This window comes from Cryptomeria japonica, chromosome 4, assembly GCF_030272615.1.
Source record: "Cryptomeria japonica chromosome 4, Sugi_1.0, whole genome shotgun sequence".
Taxonomy (NCBI): Eukaryota; Viridiplantae; Streptophyta; class Pinopsida; order Cupressales; family Cupressaceae; genus Cryptomeria; species Cryptomeria japonica.
The window spans coordinates 638,737,914-638,752,668 of record NC_081408.1 but is presented as its reverse complement, the minus strand read 5'-3'; the positions used below and the strand labels follow the sequence as shown (position 1 = coordinate 638,752,668).

General features: G+C 35.5%; 1 protein-coding gene across 1 annotated transcript; it reads left to right on the top strand.

Annotated features, from left to right (window-relative positions):
- Positions 1-7,231: 7,231 nt before the first annotated feature.
- LOC131047749 (protein VACUOLELESS GAMETOPHYTES-like) lies at positions 7,232-8,562 on the top strand. Its single transcript, XM_057981542.2, has 2 exons — positions 7,232-7,458; positions 7,880-8,562. The coding sequence occupies exons 1-2, from the start codon at positions 7,316-7,318 to the stop codon at positions 8,481-8,483; spliced, it is 747 nt and encodes a 248-aa protein (XP_057837525.2). The 5' UTR covers positions 7,232-7,315; the 3' UTR covers positions 8,484-8,562.
- The last annotated feature ends 6,193 nt before the right edge of the window (positions 8,563-14,755 follow it).

Genomic DNA, 14,755 nt, shown 5'->3' with positions numbered 1-14,755 from the left:
CCAGAAAAGATGTTGTACCAACTCTAAGGCACTGAAAACTTTATGTAAGAACCAAATAACCACTATGCTCGGGGCTACGTCCCAGACATGCAAGACCCTTGGGTTTGCATCCCAGATGCTGAATCGCTCTCTAGAGAAAATTCTCCAAGTCAAAGATGAAAATGTGTAAAGATGGATGATAATTAGGTTACCATCTCCTTATAACTCCTCCCCTCTAGCTCGAACCCTAAAAGTGTATGAAAAGTGCACTTAGGCTTATAAAGTCTTATTTCTCATTTTCAGTCGCCAAGTATAGAGAAAACACCACTTTTTTAATATAAAAAAATTATGTTCATCAAAAGGGTCCCTGACAAATGGGAAACATTTAGAAAAGTTCAAGACCTTTCCAACAAGCTATAACACAAGGGCATATGCATCCAGATGAAGCCAAAAACCCCTTATTACTCCAAAATGGCTATAAACATAGCCTTATTTAATTAATTAAATGCTAACTTAGGAAATATTTAAATATATTAAAAACATAACCCAAATAGCTGCAGAAGGCTCAAATGACTCCAAAATCCTGAAATGAACCTGCCACCTGTCTGTGACTGAAGTCAGAAATCATGGATCCACTAGCAATCTTATCCCTAAAATCTAGGGATGCTCCTAGAAACTAGGAAAAATACCCAAATCTTCTAAAACTGAAACCAATGAATAGTCTCATGGAAACCCAACTCTGGATACTGTCACAACCTCCTAAATAGTAGGAATAGCCTCCACAAATGTAGGAACTGCCTCCTAAAATTAAGGAACTGCTCCAAACTGGTCTACTACTGCTAGAACACCAAATCCCAAACATTGAATATTCTCACAGAGTCTCTATCCACCATCGTCAGCCAACAAGACCCCATAATAAGCTGACTCACAAGGCTCTACTAGACAGAGATAAAGAGGGGACATGACATTGAAGATCAAAATAGAACATAATTAGGGCTTTTGATGAATACATTTAATTGAAGGAATAAAAAGGGCTACACTTAGGTTAAAGGGCCCAATTTTATGATGTGTGGAATGATAAAAAAAGGCTTTAGATTTAATTAAATTGATTAGATAAATAATTAAAGGGAATTTAAATCCATTTATGCCTCTTGTATGCAAAGGAGAGGGGAAGACCTCCTTATGCATTTTCCCATCATGAATGTTAATTTTTTGACATAGTTTGACACAAGGAAAGGTTTCCTGCTCAAATTTTGAATAGGGCAAATGGTTAAAAATGGGCCCCAATCAGAGAGGACCATGGTGTGGCGCCATTGTCTAGGTTAGGAACAGGGCACCACGCCCTATTCCTACCCCATATTTGGGCAAGGGATAGGGGTCTAGGAAGATAAAATGATATAATGTGGCCATTATTACAAGGTGGGAGGCTAAATAGGTCTCAATCAAGCATGGACATGTAGGTGCTAATGTGAGAGCCCTAAATATGGTCCAAATTTTAAGGGTGTATAATTTAGGATGCTACACAAGCGAAGCACTAGGCATTCATATCATCAACAAGGTTGTTCTTCCCTGCCACCAAATTCTTGTTTTGATTTGGAGGAATAAGTAGAAATGGTGTAGGGACTAGTGCGATTTGGTTATTCAACTGAGTTGGGGGAGTTGTCTTTGCACCGTCTGGAAACAAATTTTGTTGATAAGGAGGCCTTCCACCTTGATAATTCTAAAATGGGGGCCTTGAACGTGTAGCTTGCTACCTCTTGATAGTAAATATCTCATTAGAGAAGGTTTGCAACAAGTTCTTTATGTCATTCATCTTTTCTTCTATGGCAGTAGAAGTGGCAACACTACTTTGTGATGCATTAGGATACACATACATGGACAAGGGAGGTGTATATGAACTTGGGACAACTTATCTTGGTGGCTAAGCTTATAATTCAGGGAAAACAGGCATAGGTGGCCTAAGTAGAATCTTTTCGACATCAATTAGATTGTTCTCAACTCAAACTAGAAGTCTATAGGCATCTGGTAGAGTATTCCTAACAAGTGATTAAATCATAATGGATATATCTAAGTTAAAGGCTTTAAAAAAAAATAAAAAACCCATATCATTTGGACGATGAGTAGTTGTTGGGAACCTTTGCTAGGTATTGTAAAATCTGGTGTTATAGCTTCTTGAGGAGCTCGCTTGATAGTTATCAATTGCTACAATAGTGAAGAACTATCTCCTTTCTCTGTAAAACGCTCAAAAAATTGATGTCTAAGATGATCTCAATCTCAAATTGAATTAAGCTACATGGAATAGTACCACTGTTCTGCTTTACTTTTGAATGAGATCACAAGCAACCTTAGTGCCATATTTTGGTACATGACATTATGCACTATACAAACATCAACTACGTTGTACAAGTGTTCAACAAGATTTTTTCAGTCCTCTAGTAAATCTCTGCAAAGCTTTCAGAGGAGACATAGGGATCGGATCCCATTGTGCAAGAGCAGGAAAAATTAAAGGGTTGCTAGTATTCCATGTCACAAAATTTCAAGGGGCTTCCATTTGCACTGGAACTTGTGTTTGAGCTTGTACACCTCCTTGTGTATCTCTCGCTTGAGTGATTGTTAATAGCAGTGGTACTAGAAAGCTAGGATTTCCTGCAGTTTGGGATCTAGTAATAGGCCTATGACTCATACACCCGCTTGAAACTGATATTTTTACGATCCCTTTGGGCATGCTAGAAAAACTATAGATGCTTAAAGTTTCGTTGAAGATAACAACCTTATGGTAAATTCAGTGAATGGGGAACTTATTGAGTTCCACTGAACAACCTCTGGGATTTTAGAAGTCGACTCTTCATCATTAGAAGGAAAAGAAAAAGAGATTAAAGTAAAATAACTATCTAAACTAAGTTGATGCACAAGAAATTCAAAAGTTTAAAATACTTAGAGCATACAAAACCATACATGAATGCATTGATAAAAGGCTTGACAATAGTATTCTAATCAAACATATTTATCTCATAAGCTCATTCATAAGCATGATGAAATTTCAAACATAATCATTGATTCAAAAGAGTATCAAACATGATTCGACCAACAGAAGTTATATTGAAACATCTAAAGATTTCACGGATTATAATCCTTCAATCCTTACTCAAAATGACATAAAACATGATTTGACATAAATGAAAATAAACAACATAAATGTCTGAAATTGACACAGTCTAAAAGCTTATTTGCATAAGATGGGAAAGACTAAAGGTTGACAAGAAAATCAAAATTTCTTGTAAGAAATAGAAAAGATTCCCTTATCGAACGTGTGACAATACATCTTTGTGATGTCATCATATTTCTTTCACGAGAATTATCTTGTCACCTTGGATCATCATTTTGTCCTAACTGCCTGAATGGACTAGATCTATGTATCCACCTGCATAAATTCCCAAGCGGATGGTTTGCACCAGAACATGATTCTGGTTGATTTCTGAGCCATGGTGATCCATCGACATTTTTCTTACCAACGCGTGGCTAATTGCTTGGCTATATGTACACGAGGCGGCAGGGTAGAGACTCTTTTTGTGTTTATTTTCACTTCTTCTAAAAAAACATGTGCGAGACACATGATGAACAGGTAGAACATTTTGGTGCCTCTCGAACTTCATTCCTCAAGGAAACCTCATTGGTCTGACACGTGGTAGGCCCAGCATGAAAGATGCAATTTGCTCAAGGTCTTAGGAAAGACCGCGGGGAAAAGACACATGGCAGCATGGCGGAGCTCAGTGGTGCTAAGACAAAGGTGTCGATCTGAAAAATGTGCCCTGCTGACATGTGGTGAAGGCGGGAGAAAAGCCTTCAAAAAGCCAGAATGACAAAAATAAACGAGAGAAAGGGCCTAAAGGGAGGCTAAGTATTTTAATCCACAACTGCTAAAGAAATATAGAACTTGTTTGGTGTTAATATATTTGATATCGCTTTATATAATGACATTATTTATGGATTCATTCAGGAGTTAGAAAAGGAAAGTAATCTCTTCTAGTTTTTGTTATCTTATGACAAATTTTGTCAAAAGGATCAAGGGAAGGGCAAGTTGCTTATTGAGTCTTTCAGAAGACTCATTTTTTGTAATGTTGATATGCAAGTTACTCTAGTTATGAAGTTGGTTAAATTTGGAGATATTTGTTCAAGATGGAACCACAAAAAAATATATTTCAGAGATATCTCATGAGTATTTATAGTCATCATAAAGGGAGGAACAAAATCCCTTTTTGATAGCACTAGAGACCTTCTTGAAAGAATTCAATGAAGGAAGAATAATGAACAAAAATCTTAGGTAGTCTAGGTAGAGCAAAACATGGAGGGACTAGAAAGACAACTCCTAGTGGTAGACTTCGATAAATAGAACAAGAGCATCAAGTGGATGGATGGAACTATGCGATGGACAACATGGATGGAGGACCAACTAGACTAGTACAACAAATGTGACCATTTTTTAAGAGTACATATTTTGGCAGTGCATATTTTTGTATAGTCATTAGTTGTATTCACAATTTTTTTATAGTCTTATAAACTTATATAGTTCAGATGTTATTATGTATCTTACTACTAGGATCCTAGTATGATAGTGGATTCAGTTGCTTGATAAAGGCCTCGATTATTGATGTACGATGTTTTAACTTTATACTTAATATTAAAAAAAAGGTGTTAACATCAACTCTGGCTATAGGGGCCCCTTATCACTCTTTTTTGGGTGGCCCATTAGTTGACATTATCTCATATACATGTGTTTGGCTTTGCATCTTTATGTAATGCAAACCAATCATATCATATTGTCAAAAACAAACTTGTTTCTTTATTAGGAAGTTTCAACCATGGGGATCATCATGGTAGGCAACCAAAATATCAAAAAAACTTGTCAAATGTAGTGAAAGATAACTTTATTAGAATTGGTGTAGAAGATATAATCATCTAACCAACATTAAGGAAAACTCCTTTTCACTAGGTTGCATTATTTGCTAGGTGGTAGATGTGGAGGTGTTCTTCTTACGACCAATAAGAACAAAACTACCTCCAATACTTGAAATGTTGAATGTATATGATGTTGTACCATGAAGGATTCTTCCAAAATTATATGAACCAAATGTGTCATAGATAGAAAGGAAAAATTCTAATTTTCAATTTAGATCATACATTACGTGTCATAGTCTCATATCACAAAATTGTGAGTATGAAAATACTTGAAATAGTAATTCATTATTCTAAAATAACTCTACATAATAGTCAATGTCCAACATGTATCTTTTTCCTTTCAACAAGGGATAATGCAACCAATGCAATTATTTGTAATTGACATGGATTAAAGGAATTTTAAAACCTTAATTGAAACTAGTTATAAGGAATGTGTAATGGATTACTATTTACAATGCACAATATAGAGTAACATTATGACATATAAAGTGATCCTATAGTAAGAATAATAGTTATGATTAGGTTTGTCACCATCAAGATAAGATATGTAAAAGTAAGTACTTAAAGGGACGCCACCAAGGAATCTAAGTCAATAAAAGAATATAATAATTTAAGGGTGAGCGATGAATCTAAAAGATTAAACAATATTTTTTAGTGATTGTAGTAGTGTTCAAGCTCATAGTCTCAACTTTGACTTTCTATTGACAGTCCTCATACCTAATTGATAAAATGGTTTTATTTTTTCACTATTTGTAAGTAGTTCAACATACATGACATTTCATTCAATATTTAACAAAGAAAATAAAATAACTATTAACTAAATATAAATAAAATAATTATTGAATAATAAAAAGATTAAAAAAATTAATAATAATAATAATTAAATAATTTAAATAATTGTTAAATGTATATAAAAAATATAATAATTCTTAATTAAATATTTTTTAAATAAACTAAAATTAAATTTAAATAATTTAAAAACAAATTGTAAATAAATTTAACTACTCAAGATTAAATGTGTTTTAAATATAGATACTTTTAAGATATTAAAAACTTACTTTTATAAATACACACTTTTAAGATATTAAAAAGCTACTTTTATAAAGCTAGCCTTTCCTAACATTTTAACCAACTTTTTGACCTTTAACTTGTAATCTTGAAGATGATCTCCGAACCTCTTTTCATTTCCAATGCGAGATAAACAATCCATACTATTCACAAACACATTTCTTATTTCAAAAGAATAAAATAAAATAAATTAGATATATGCACAAAAGTAATCCTTTACAGTATTTGATGGTATGAGTAAAATCTGTCCTTTCATGTATAATACAGTTTTCTTAAAATATAGGTTTCCTTGGTTTCAGCGAGTGACCCCATAAGAGATGCTACGCTTTTCTTGTTTGAAATATCCCTAGATGCCTTCTCGTATTTAAGAGAACAGCTGACAGTTGCTCATGCGTTGTTCAATTTAATCCAATTTATTCACAGAATCCAACTTAAAAGAACACCACCATAGATGACAATTTGAAACAAAATCCAACTCAAAAGAACGCCACCATAGATGATAATTTGAATTTGGTGACTCAAACAGAATCCAACTTAAAAGAACGCCAGCATAGATGACAATATGAATTTCGTGACTCAACATATACCCAATTAACCTTTGTCAAAAAGTTATTAATAATACATAGTGGTTTTAGATGTAACCCAACATAATGGTGTAAACGTACGAGAAATGTATAATCTACAATCTTTTCCTGTACCTCCATAGCTATTTGTATACAACTACATATATGCGAAGTATAAAGCGTTTATGATTTATCGAATATCAAACTTTCGTTTGTGTACAAGTAATGTTTGATACATCAATTAATAGCTAGAGGAATACACGACATCACAGTGATTTTTTGGAATTTGATATATACTAGATAAAATTACTTAATCTGGATCGAATATGATTATTATCGATCAATGCAGAAGATACGTCATTTGATTCGTCCAGTCAAACAGATGGCAAATTCCTGTCCATGTTCTCACATTGGAAAAATCTCCAAGTTCGTCAAATTTCTTAAACAAGAGATAAAATTAAAGTAGTCCGCTCAAAAATATGTATCTTGTATGATGGTTTAAGAGAAAATGATTGTCGAGCTAGCAACATTTCATTTTTTATATGACATGTGGCCGAGAATCTTCAACAACTCAAGGCTGATATTTTTCCACGAGGCGGTTTAGATAATACTATGGGCAAGAACCCTAAACTTCCAGATCTTCATATAAGTAAGAGTTATCAGTCCTGGACTAATTATCGGGACTAAAGCAAGACTTGAACTGCACTTAATAGTTTTTTAAGGTTTAAAAAAGATTTTTTTGAGAATTGATGGCAACTGTCCAAATGGTACCTAAAGTGGGGGAGGAGATTCAGCATTCGAATCATCCACAGCATCCACTGTATCTTGTCTTTGCGCAATCACTGTACACCTGTGGCGGGTGTAAGGAATATGGTGCCGGACTCAGATACAGGTTTAGCTTTAAGGTTTTTAGGTTTCCTTGTTTTATTAAACATTTGTAAATCTTGGCACTAAGGAGTTTTATGTCAGTATAAGCTTAACCTTAGTTTTTCCTTTCATGGGATTGTTTTCAAATGTTATTTGTATCACGGATAGTAGAAGGACTCAGTTTAAAATTGTTCGTTATGGGCGTTATGCTTTCATGGGATTGTTTCCAAATGTTATCTGTATAAAGGATAGCAGAAGGACTCAGTATTAAATTGTTCGTTATGAGCGTTATGTACTAGCTTGTATAAATGCAGGATTTGTGAAACATGAGTTGGGAGATCTTTGCATTGATCTAATATACTGAATGTAAAATCCTAACAAACCATCATATAACTAAAACTAAACTTGAATCTCATCAAGCTAACCTTTGTGTGTATTTGACACAGGTGCATGAAGTGCAACTTCCACATGCACGAATTCTGTGCCAGGGCTCCACCCACGGCCATCCACCCATACCACACGCAGCACCAGCTCCTCTTCCACAACAAACCAGCCGGACTGAAGAAACCCAAATGCGGGGTTTGTGGAAAAGCAACCAACGGTTCCGCCTTTCACTGCTCAATCTGCTCATTCTGCATTCATCCATGCTGTTTGCAACTTCCTCCCGAGCTAACCGTGAAGGAACATTCTCAGCACTTCCTCAAGCTCTTGTCTGCCTCCCCGTTACCCAACAATTCTCCTTACACATGCAATGCATGCAACAAAAAGGGTACCACCTGGGTGTATTACTGCGTTCCCTGCGAATTCTATCTCCACGCTCTCTGTGCAAAAGGTATCATAAATGGGCTCCAGGAGCAGGGAATCAGTAAGCCGCCTAAGATGGCAAGGGTTGCAAGGGCTGGTCGTTATGCTTCTCAGGTTGTTGGGATCTTCGTGGATGGACTTCTCGAAGGGCTCAGCGAAGGTGTTGGGGATGTTATTATGGATGCGGTAACTCGTGGGTCTGTTCCTCCCGTCTCCGATGGTGATGCTAAACATGGGCCACGTTAATTTTCTTCTCCTGCCTTTCTTAATGCTGTTTGAGAGATGTGCTGTAAAGATATATATATTTATATAGTTTTGTTGCCTCTGTATTGAGTTAATTATTCGAATTTAGAAGATTTGTGGGGTACTTAGTATTTAGCTCATGGTGGTGCAATTGCATTCCTTGTGTGGTCCCAAGTGATTTACATATTTTGCTAGAATACAGATGCATTTTTTATTTCCTTTGATATCATAGTAATTGGCATATATCCATAAACTCAATCTTGAATGAGATGGACAAGAACTAGATGGCAATGTATCACCACAAATTATATGTTAACGCATGGCTCCTCTTAATTATTTTTTCAAGTTAAACCTTTGTTTGACTCATAAATTGTCATTTTTAACAATTTGAAGTGATCTAAGAAGTTTAGGAGAGGATAGAGAAGAGTGAGATCGAAAACTAGAGTTTGAATTTTCGAAACAATAAGATTCCCACTCTTATCTAAAAAATGGGAGTGTTATGCTTGGCATTCTAGATGGTATAAATATTGAAAGATGAGTGCGAGAAAAGAATTCAAGTGTGGTAGGTCATGATATGTTATTTCATACATGATTTGTGTTCTGATGGAGTTAAAAATGGTTGAAACCATGTTTGAGGATAGAGGAAATTAAAGCATGTACATAATTAGAAGAAATATGCATTTATACTTTGTAATTATACATTTGGGTGAACTCACAATAATGGTTCCCACTTTTTTGCCACTTTTGACATTGAGATGAACACTTTGAAAATAATCTTCAACTTCCGACAACTATAACTTTTAAACTATAAAGAATTTTAAGATGATGTAAAATAGTGATTTGTAGGATTTTGTCTCTAGATTCTATATATATATTTTTTTAAAAATTTTGAAGGATTTAAAAAAAAATATTCCATCTCCCTCGAAAAGTATTTTTTTACAACTAACTACATTTTTTAAGAGTCATTTACCTCCCGAAATGCATAACTTTTTTTCTATAATTGATAAAAACTCAATTCTTTCGAATTTTGGTTTGTAAAATCAATATCCAGGGCTTGTAGTTGGTTTGATAGTGATATGTTCAATATTTTTCATTTTAGTAAGTTTTGAAGTCCGGCTAGTCATAATTCCGACATAGGTTTAAGTTTGAACACATAACTTGTTCTATATATATCGAAATTCAATATTATTTTTTTTGTTAGAAAGAAGACATCAATACCTTGGGCTTAGAGATTTTTTAGAAATTTTTTGAATTAGTTTCCTATTTTTCCCAATGAGTTGAACAGAGAAGTTCATGTTTGGTGAAAAACCTATGTTTGGTAAAATTAAAAAAACAAGTTCATAATAAACTCAATATGTAATAATATTATATTCATTGGAAAGCTTGCTTTGAGGACTACAATACTACATTTTGGGTTGTCAGGATCATTCCATTTGAGCCTTCAACTAGAGGTTTGAAGGCCAAAATTCTGCGAAAAAATGTAGAAAGCTCCAAAGAAGTGTTAAAAAAGGGGTTCGAATGAAAGGGGTTCAGTGAACTCACCATTTTTAGGAGGGTTCAAATGAAGGGGGGTTCGATCAAACCCCCCCTATATAATTGAAAAATGACATAATCAAGCATTAAAGGTGCTTCGCTCAAAAGAGTGCGTTCGAGCGAAGTGGGGGCTCTGCTCGAACCCCAAAGGGTAGTCCATTCGAACACCCCCAGTTTGCTCGAACCCCCCCTAAACATAATTCTCCACTTTCACCAATTTCCTTTGTTGGCAAAAGTGGGAACCAGCTTTTTGAGTTCACCCATTTTGTTCCTACAACATCATATGTGTGATCTAAATCAATTCAATAATGCTGAAGAAAATAAAACTATATTTTTTCTACACAATAGGAGGACATTAGAAAAATAATATTCAAGGGTTCAAGATTAGTGTCATTTTCGTATCTTCACTCAATCATCATCATACGAGATACGAATACACAAAATAAAATTAGCACACATAAAAGATAATTTACAATCATATTCATTATCTAACTTGGAAAGAGGAATTGAAAAATTGCTCTATGAAGCTTTAGTTGGCGACATCCCCATCTACAAAAGTCCTCCATTATTACCCATTATAATAAGGGATTTTCCAATTCAAATTCTCGCTTTGATTGATCTTTCATTAAGAAGAGTTGGGAGAATAGGGGTTCAAACTAGAGGAATGATGCAAACAGGAGAGCCTTCTCCTTGTTCACAAATAGAAAAGGAAAGGCTTGTTCGTCAATTGCTCACTGAACTCCTTCATTTGTTACTGGAGCTAACAACATTCCTATTCAAAATGTAGACAATCTCAAAGTGGTCAACTCAGGCCTTCTAAGGAGAAGTGATTGTGAGCTCAAACATAGAACAAAGGTGTCAAATGTACATATTGCTGAAAATTCTAAATGGTCCCTGTTGGCTCAGGAATAGTTGTTTCATCCCAATCCACATTTTAATTAGTCTCTTCAAAAAGGGGCTAGGAGATGAATCCTAACAAAGTATGGAATACAAGGAAAGATACAAGTTTTAACAAGAAACCTCTATCCCAATTCCAAGGTTAGATAAATAGGAAAAGTTCAGGAAGCAAACTCTTTGTGTTCCTTTTAGATGTTTTAAGGGAATTACAAATAGGCTAAAGGAGAAAGAATTTTTGGTTAATTCATGTGGCATGGGTGGTTTTGATAATGAAATCATGGAATGGTAAAGGACCACTTTCCCTAGTAAGATATGCATTTTTCTTCTCCAAAATTCTTTTTTCTTAGTTTAATGCATTAATTCAAACTTAAAAATAATACACTTGTATGGTTCTCCTATTTTTTTTAGAGGAGTAAAATTCCATGGAATAAATTGGTCCCCTAATTTCAACCCAACCAAATACCTCTTTTAGAAAATTCCTATGTGGTTGAGTCTTGTGGGTCTTCTAGGTGTACAATGGAGCGTAGATCCTTTAGTTAAGATTGGAGATTATTTAGGTTCTCTTGTAGGGATACATGAAAACTTTCTCAATGAAAATCAAGGGATATTGCATACATATTTGTAGAAATCACTACTAACTTAGGAATTTATAAAGAACTAGAGATTGTTTTAGACTCTAGAAAATGGTGTCAATCTATTTGTAGATTGTTCAACAAATTGCCTAGTCACTTCCTACCAATAGAAAAAATAGAGGTTTGTAGCTCAAGGACCAAACAGATCGATAGAGAGAATTGTAGTGATAATATTTTGCTAAAACATTATGCAGATCTAGAATAATATAAGGAGAAGACAGAGGCAACTCCCTCCAACCTAGCTATAAATTGTTGGCATAATTTCATAGGTACCAAATGGATCTTCAAGAATAATCTTGTAGCGTCCTAAAATTGTGACACTTGCAATTTTGACTGCATTTTGGTCTTCACGATGGCGACGCAACACGCAACCTGAATAGAGACCCCAAAACTTGCTCACGACACCAAAAACTGCATTTTTCAAGCACCATTGGCCTGAACCTCCTTGCACCCTGCTGTCCCGGAGGTGGGACCAAAGCGCCCAGCGCCCTGGTCCCTCAGGACCAGAACGCCCAGTGCCCTGGTCCCTCAGGACTAGGGCACCCAGTGCCCTAGTCCTCCAGGACCATGGCGCTTAGCGCCCTGGTCCCTGGGTCCTATTTTGGGCCCGGTTTCCTAAGTGATATCGGGTCCTTTTGATTGCAATTTGGAAATATACTTCCCTAGTCGGCCTAAGGTCGGGAAAATCAGTCTATCAGCCCTAATTGACAAGTATATAAACTACATTTTCCTCTCTCATTTGGGGAGATGAAAAAAAAAGGCGAAAGCAAGGTTCAAACATTCAAGCATTCAAGCATTCCTTCTAAGTCTCCATTCAAGGCTAAGTGTTGCATTCAAGACAAGGATTCAACCATTGAAGAGGAGATCACTTATTACATGCTACATACTACAACATACAACATCTAAACCTTTGCACATAAGGATACAAACATCCTTAGAACAAGGTATTAGTACTTGTTTTACATTACAGTCATTTACATTTACAGCACTTGCTCATTTCTTGGTTGATTCCAAAACCGGGGTTTGACCTAAAGGAAAACCCCTAATCCCTAACCCCCCATCGTCTTCGCTTTTCTGTGTGTAGGTTGCAGGTACGCGGCTGAAATTGAAGATCTGGAATCCTTGTGCAGAGACGAACCGATCCCCCTTCGTTTGACGGATTTTTCGGAGGACCGTGGCGCCGGGCACCATCGTCCTGACAACTTTTGCTCAAATTTGCAGGACAACGCCGTATCGACATTCTATTGCTAATTCCAGGTCCGCAGCTTCATCCTATAACCTAAACTCGGTTTATAAGCGAATCTTTGTCACTTTTTATGCATGCTTAGCTTAATTCTTCTATGCACATTCTTTACACAAGAGGGTAGCCTTGCTTTCCTAACCCTTGAAATTCATTTAGCATCCAATCTTACATTGTGTAGGATTGAATCTTATGAGTTTCAACCCCTCTTTTGAATGTAAAGTCTTCCCCCTAAGTGAAAACCCATCGAATCCTAGCGAACCTCCCTTCTCCTCGGAGTCAGAAGAGGGGAGAACAACTAGGGTTCGACCGCGATTTTCTGCTTTACATTTTGGTGAACCCGACGTGAACATCCTTTCTGATTTTTCATGCTTAGATCTGAAAAGTTGATTACATTTCCATGTTTGATCTTTTGCAAAATTTTAGAGGTGATTGCATAAAAACCCTAAATTTTCTTTTTGAACATTGAACTTGCGAAATGTTTAATTGTTAATGCTTGCTTCAGATCTGCTTTTCTATTACAAATTATCAATTCATGTCTGTACTTTAATTTTGAAAATTAAGTGGTTAAAAGTCAAAACCCTAATTTTTGAAACCCTCTTGATTCAACCTTTGTCCGACAATTTCACTGATCAAAACATCTCCAAATCAGCTGTAACTTTGGATTCTGCAATAAAATCACATTATCCTTCATCCCTGAAAATTTGGAAAAAAGTTGCGAGGACCGTGTTGCACTCCGAGCGCCATCATCCCCGACATTTTTTCCGAAATTTCGGGAGCGACATCTTACTGTGTTTTTCTGCTAAAATCCAGAATTTTGGCTGATTTTATCAATTATAACACCTTCAAAATTACAGTCAAAGTTGGTCTTGCGATTGCTTGGTCTAAGGCTCCTAATCATTCAAAAATTGTCGAAATTAAAATTTTGTGTCAAAATTGCGTTTTTATTATCATAAATCTGAAAAGTGTGTCTACATTCATTCGAAATTTTAGTGCTTTATTCAAATTCTTGCAATTTATGACTTTTGAAATTAAGTGCTTAATTACAACAACTTTGATTTCCGCTTTCAAAATTGAATTTTGCGTGAAATTGAGTCAATTTTTAATTTTCAAAATTTGCATTGCTTTTGACATTCCCTCTAAAATCATAAAATTCAAAATTTCAGTTTCCCTCTCTTTTTCAAAAATTCAAATTTTGCATTTTTCGACAATCTTGATAGGGTTCAATTTTGAGATTGCAACTTTAATTTGGCCTATCTACAGATCGTAAAATCCCTCAATTTTTTCAGATTAGCTCTAAAATCATCATACCTTTCATCCCTGCAAATTTCGAAAAAAGTTGCAAGGACCGTGTTGCACTCCGAGCACCACGGTCCCGGACATTTTTTCCGAAATTTTGGGAGACTGTTGTGATTGTATTTAACAGCTTAAATCTGGAAGATTGGCTGGTTTTACTGAAAATTGCTACCTCTAAGATCAAAATCTTTTCTCTCTCTCTAGTGCATGAGTTTTACAACAGTAAGCCCTACTTACACTATTCCCGTTAGACGAAGCCGTAGAATTAAGTCCTTCCGAGGTTTAACTACCGAGGAGATGGAACCTAATTTGAGTAGCCTTTTTAACGAGGATATGGGTAATTCCTCTAATCCTCCTAATGATGAAGAAGCTCCCCATGAAGTTTCCGTTGAACAACTTTCCAAATTGGATAACCAATTTGACGATTTTCACCAATGGATGTCTCATGAGTATCCCGATAGTCAAGCTCTTCCTTTAATTGAGGGTCTAAAACGCATGCTTCAAAGTGATAAGAATGGAATTGATGTTTTACATGGTATCGCACATATTGTGGATTCGAATATGATGCCTATGAAGAGTTGTGCTGAATCTTTAGGTTATACACAACCTCCTACACAAGTCAATCATTCTATTCCTTTGACTACTCCTATTGCTAGTATACCTACCTTTACATCAAA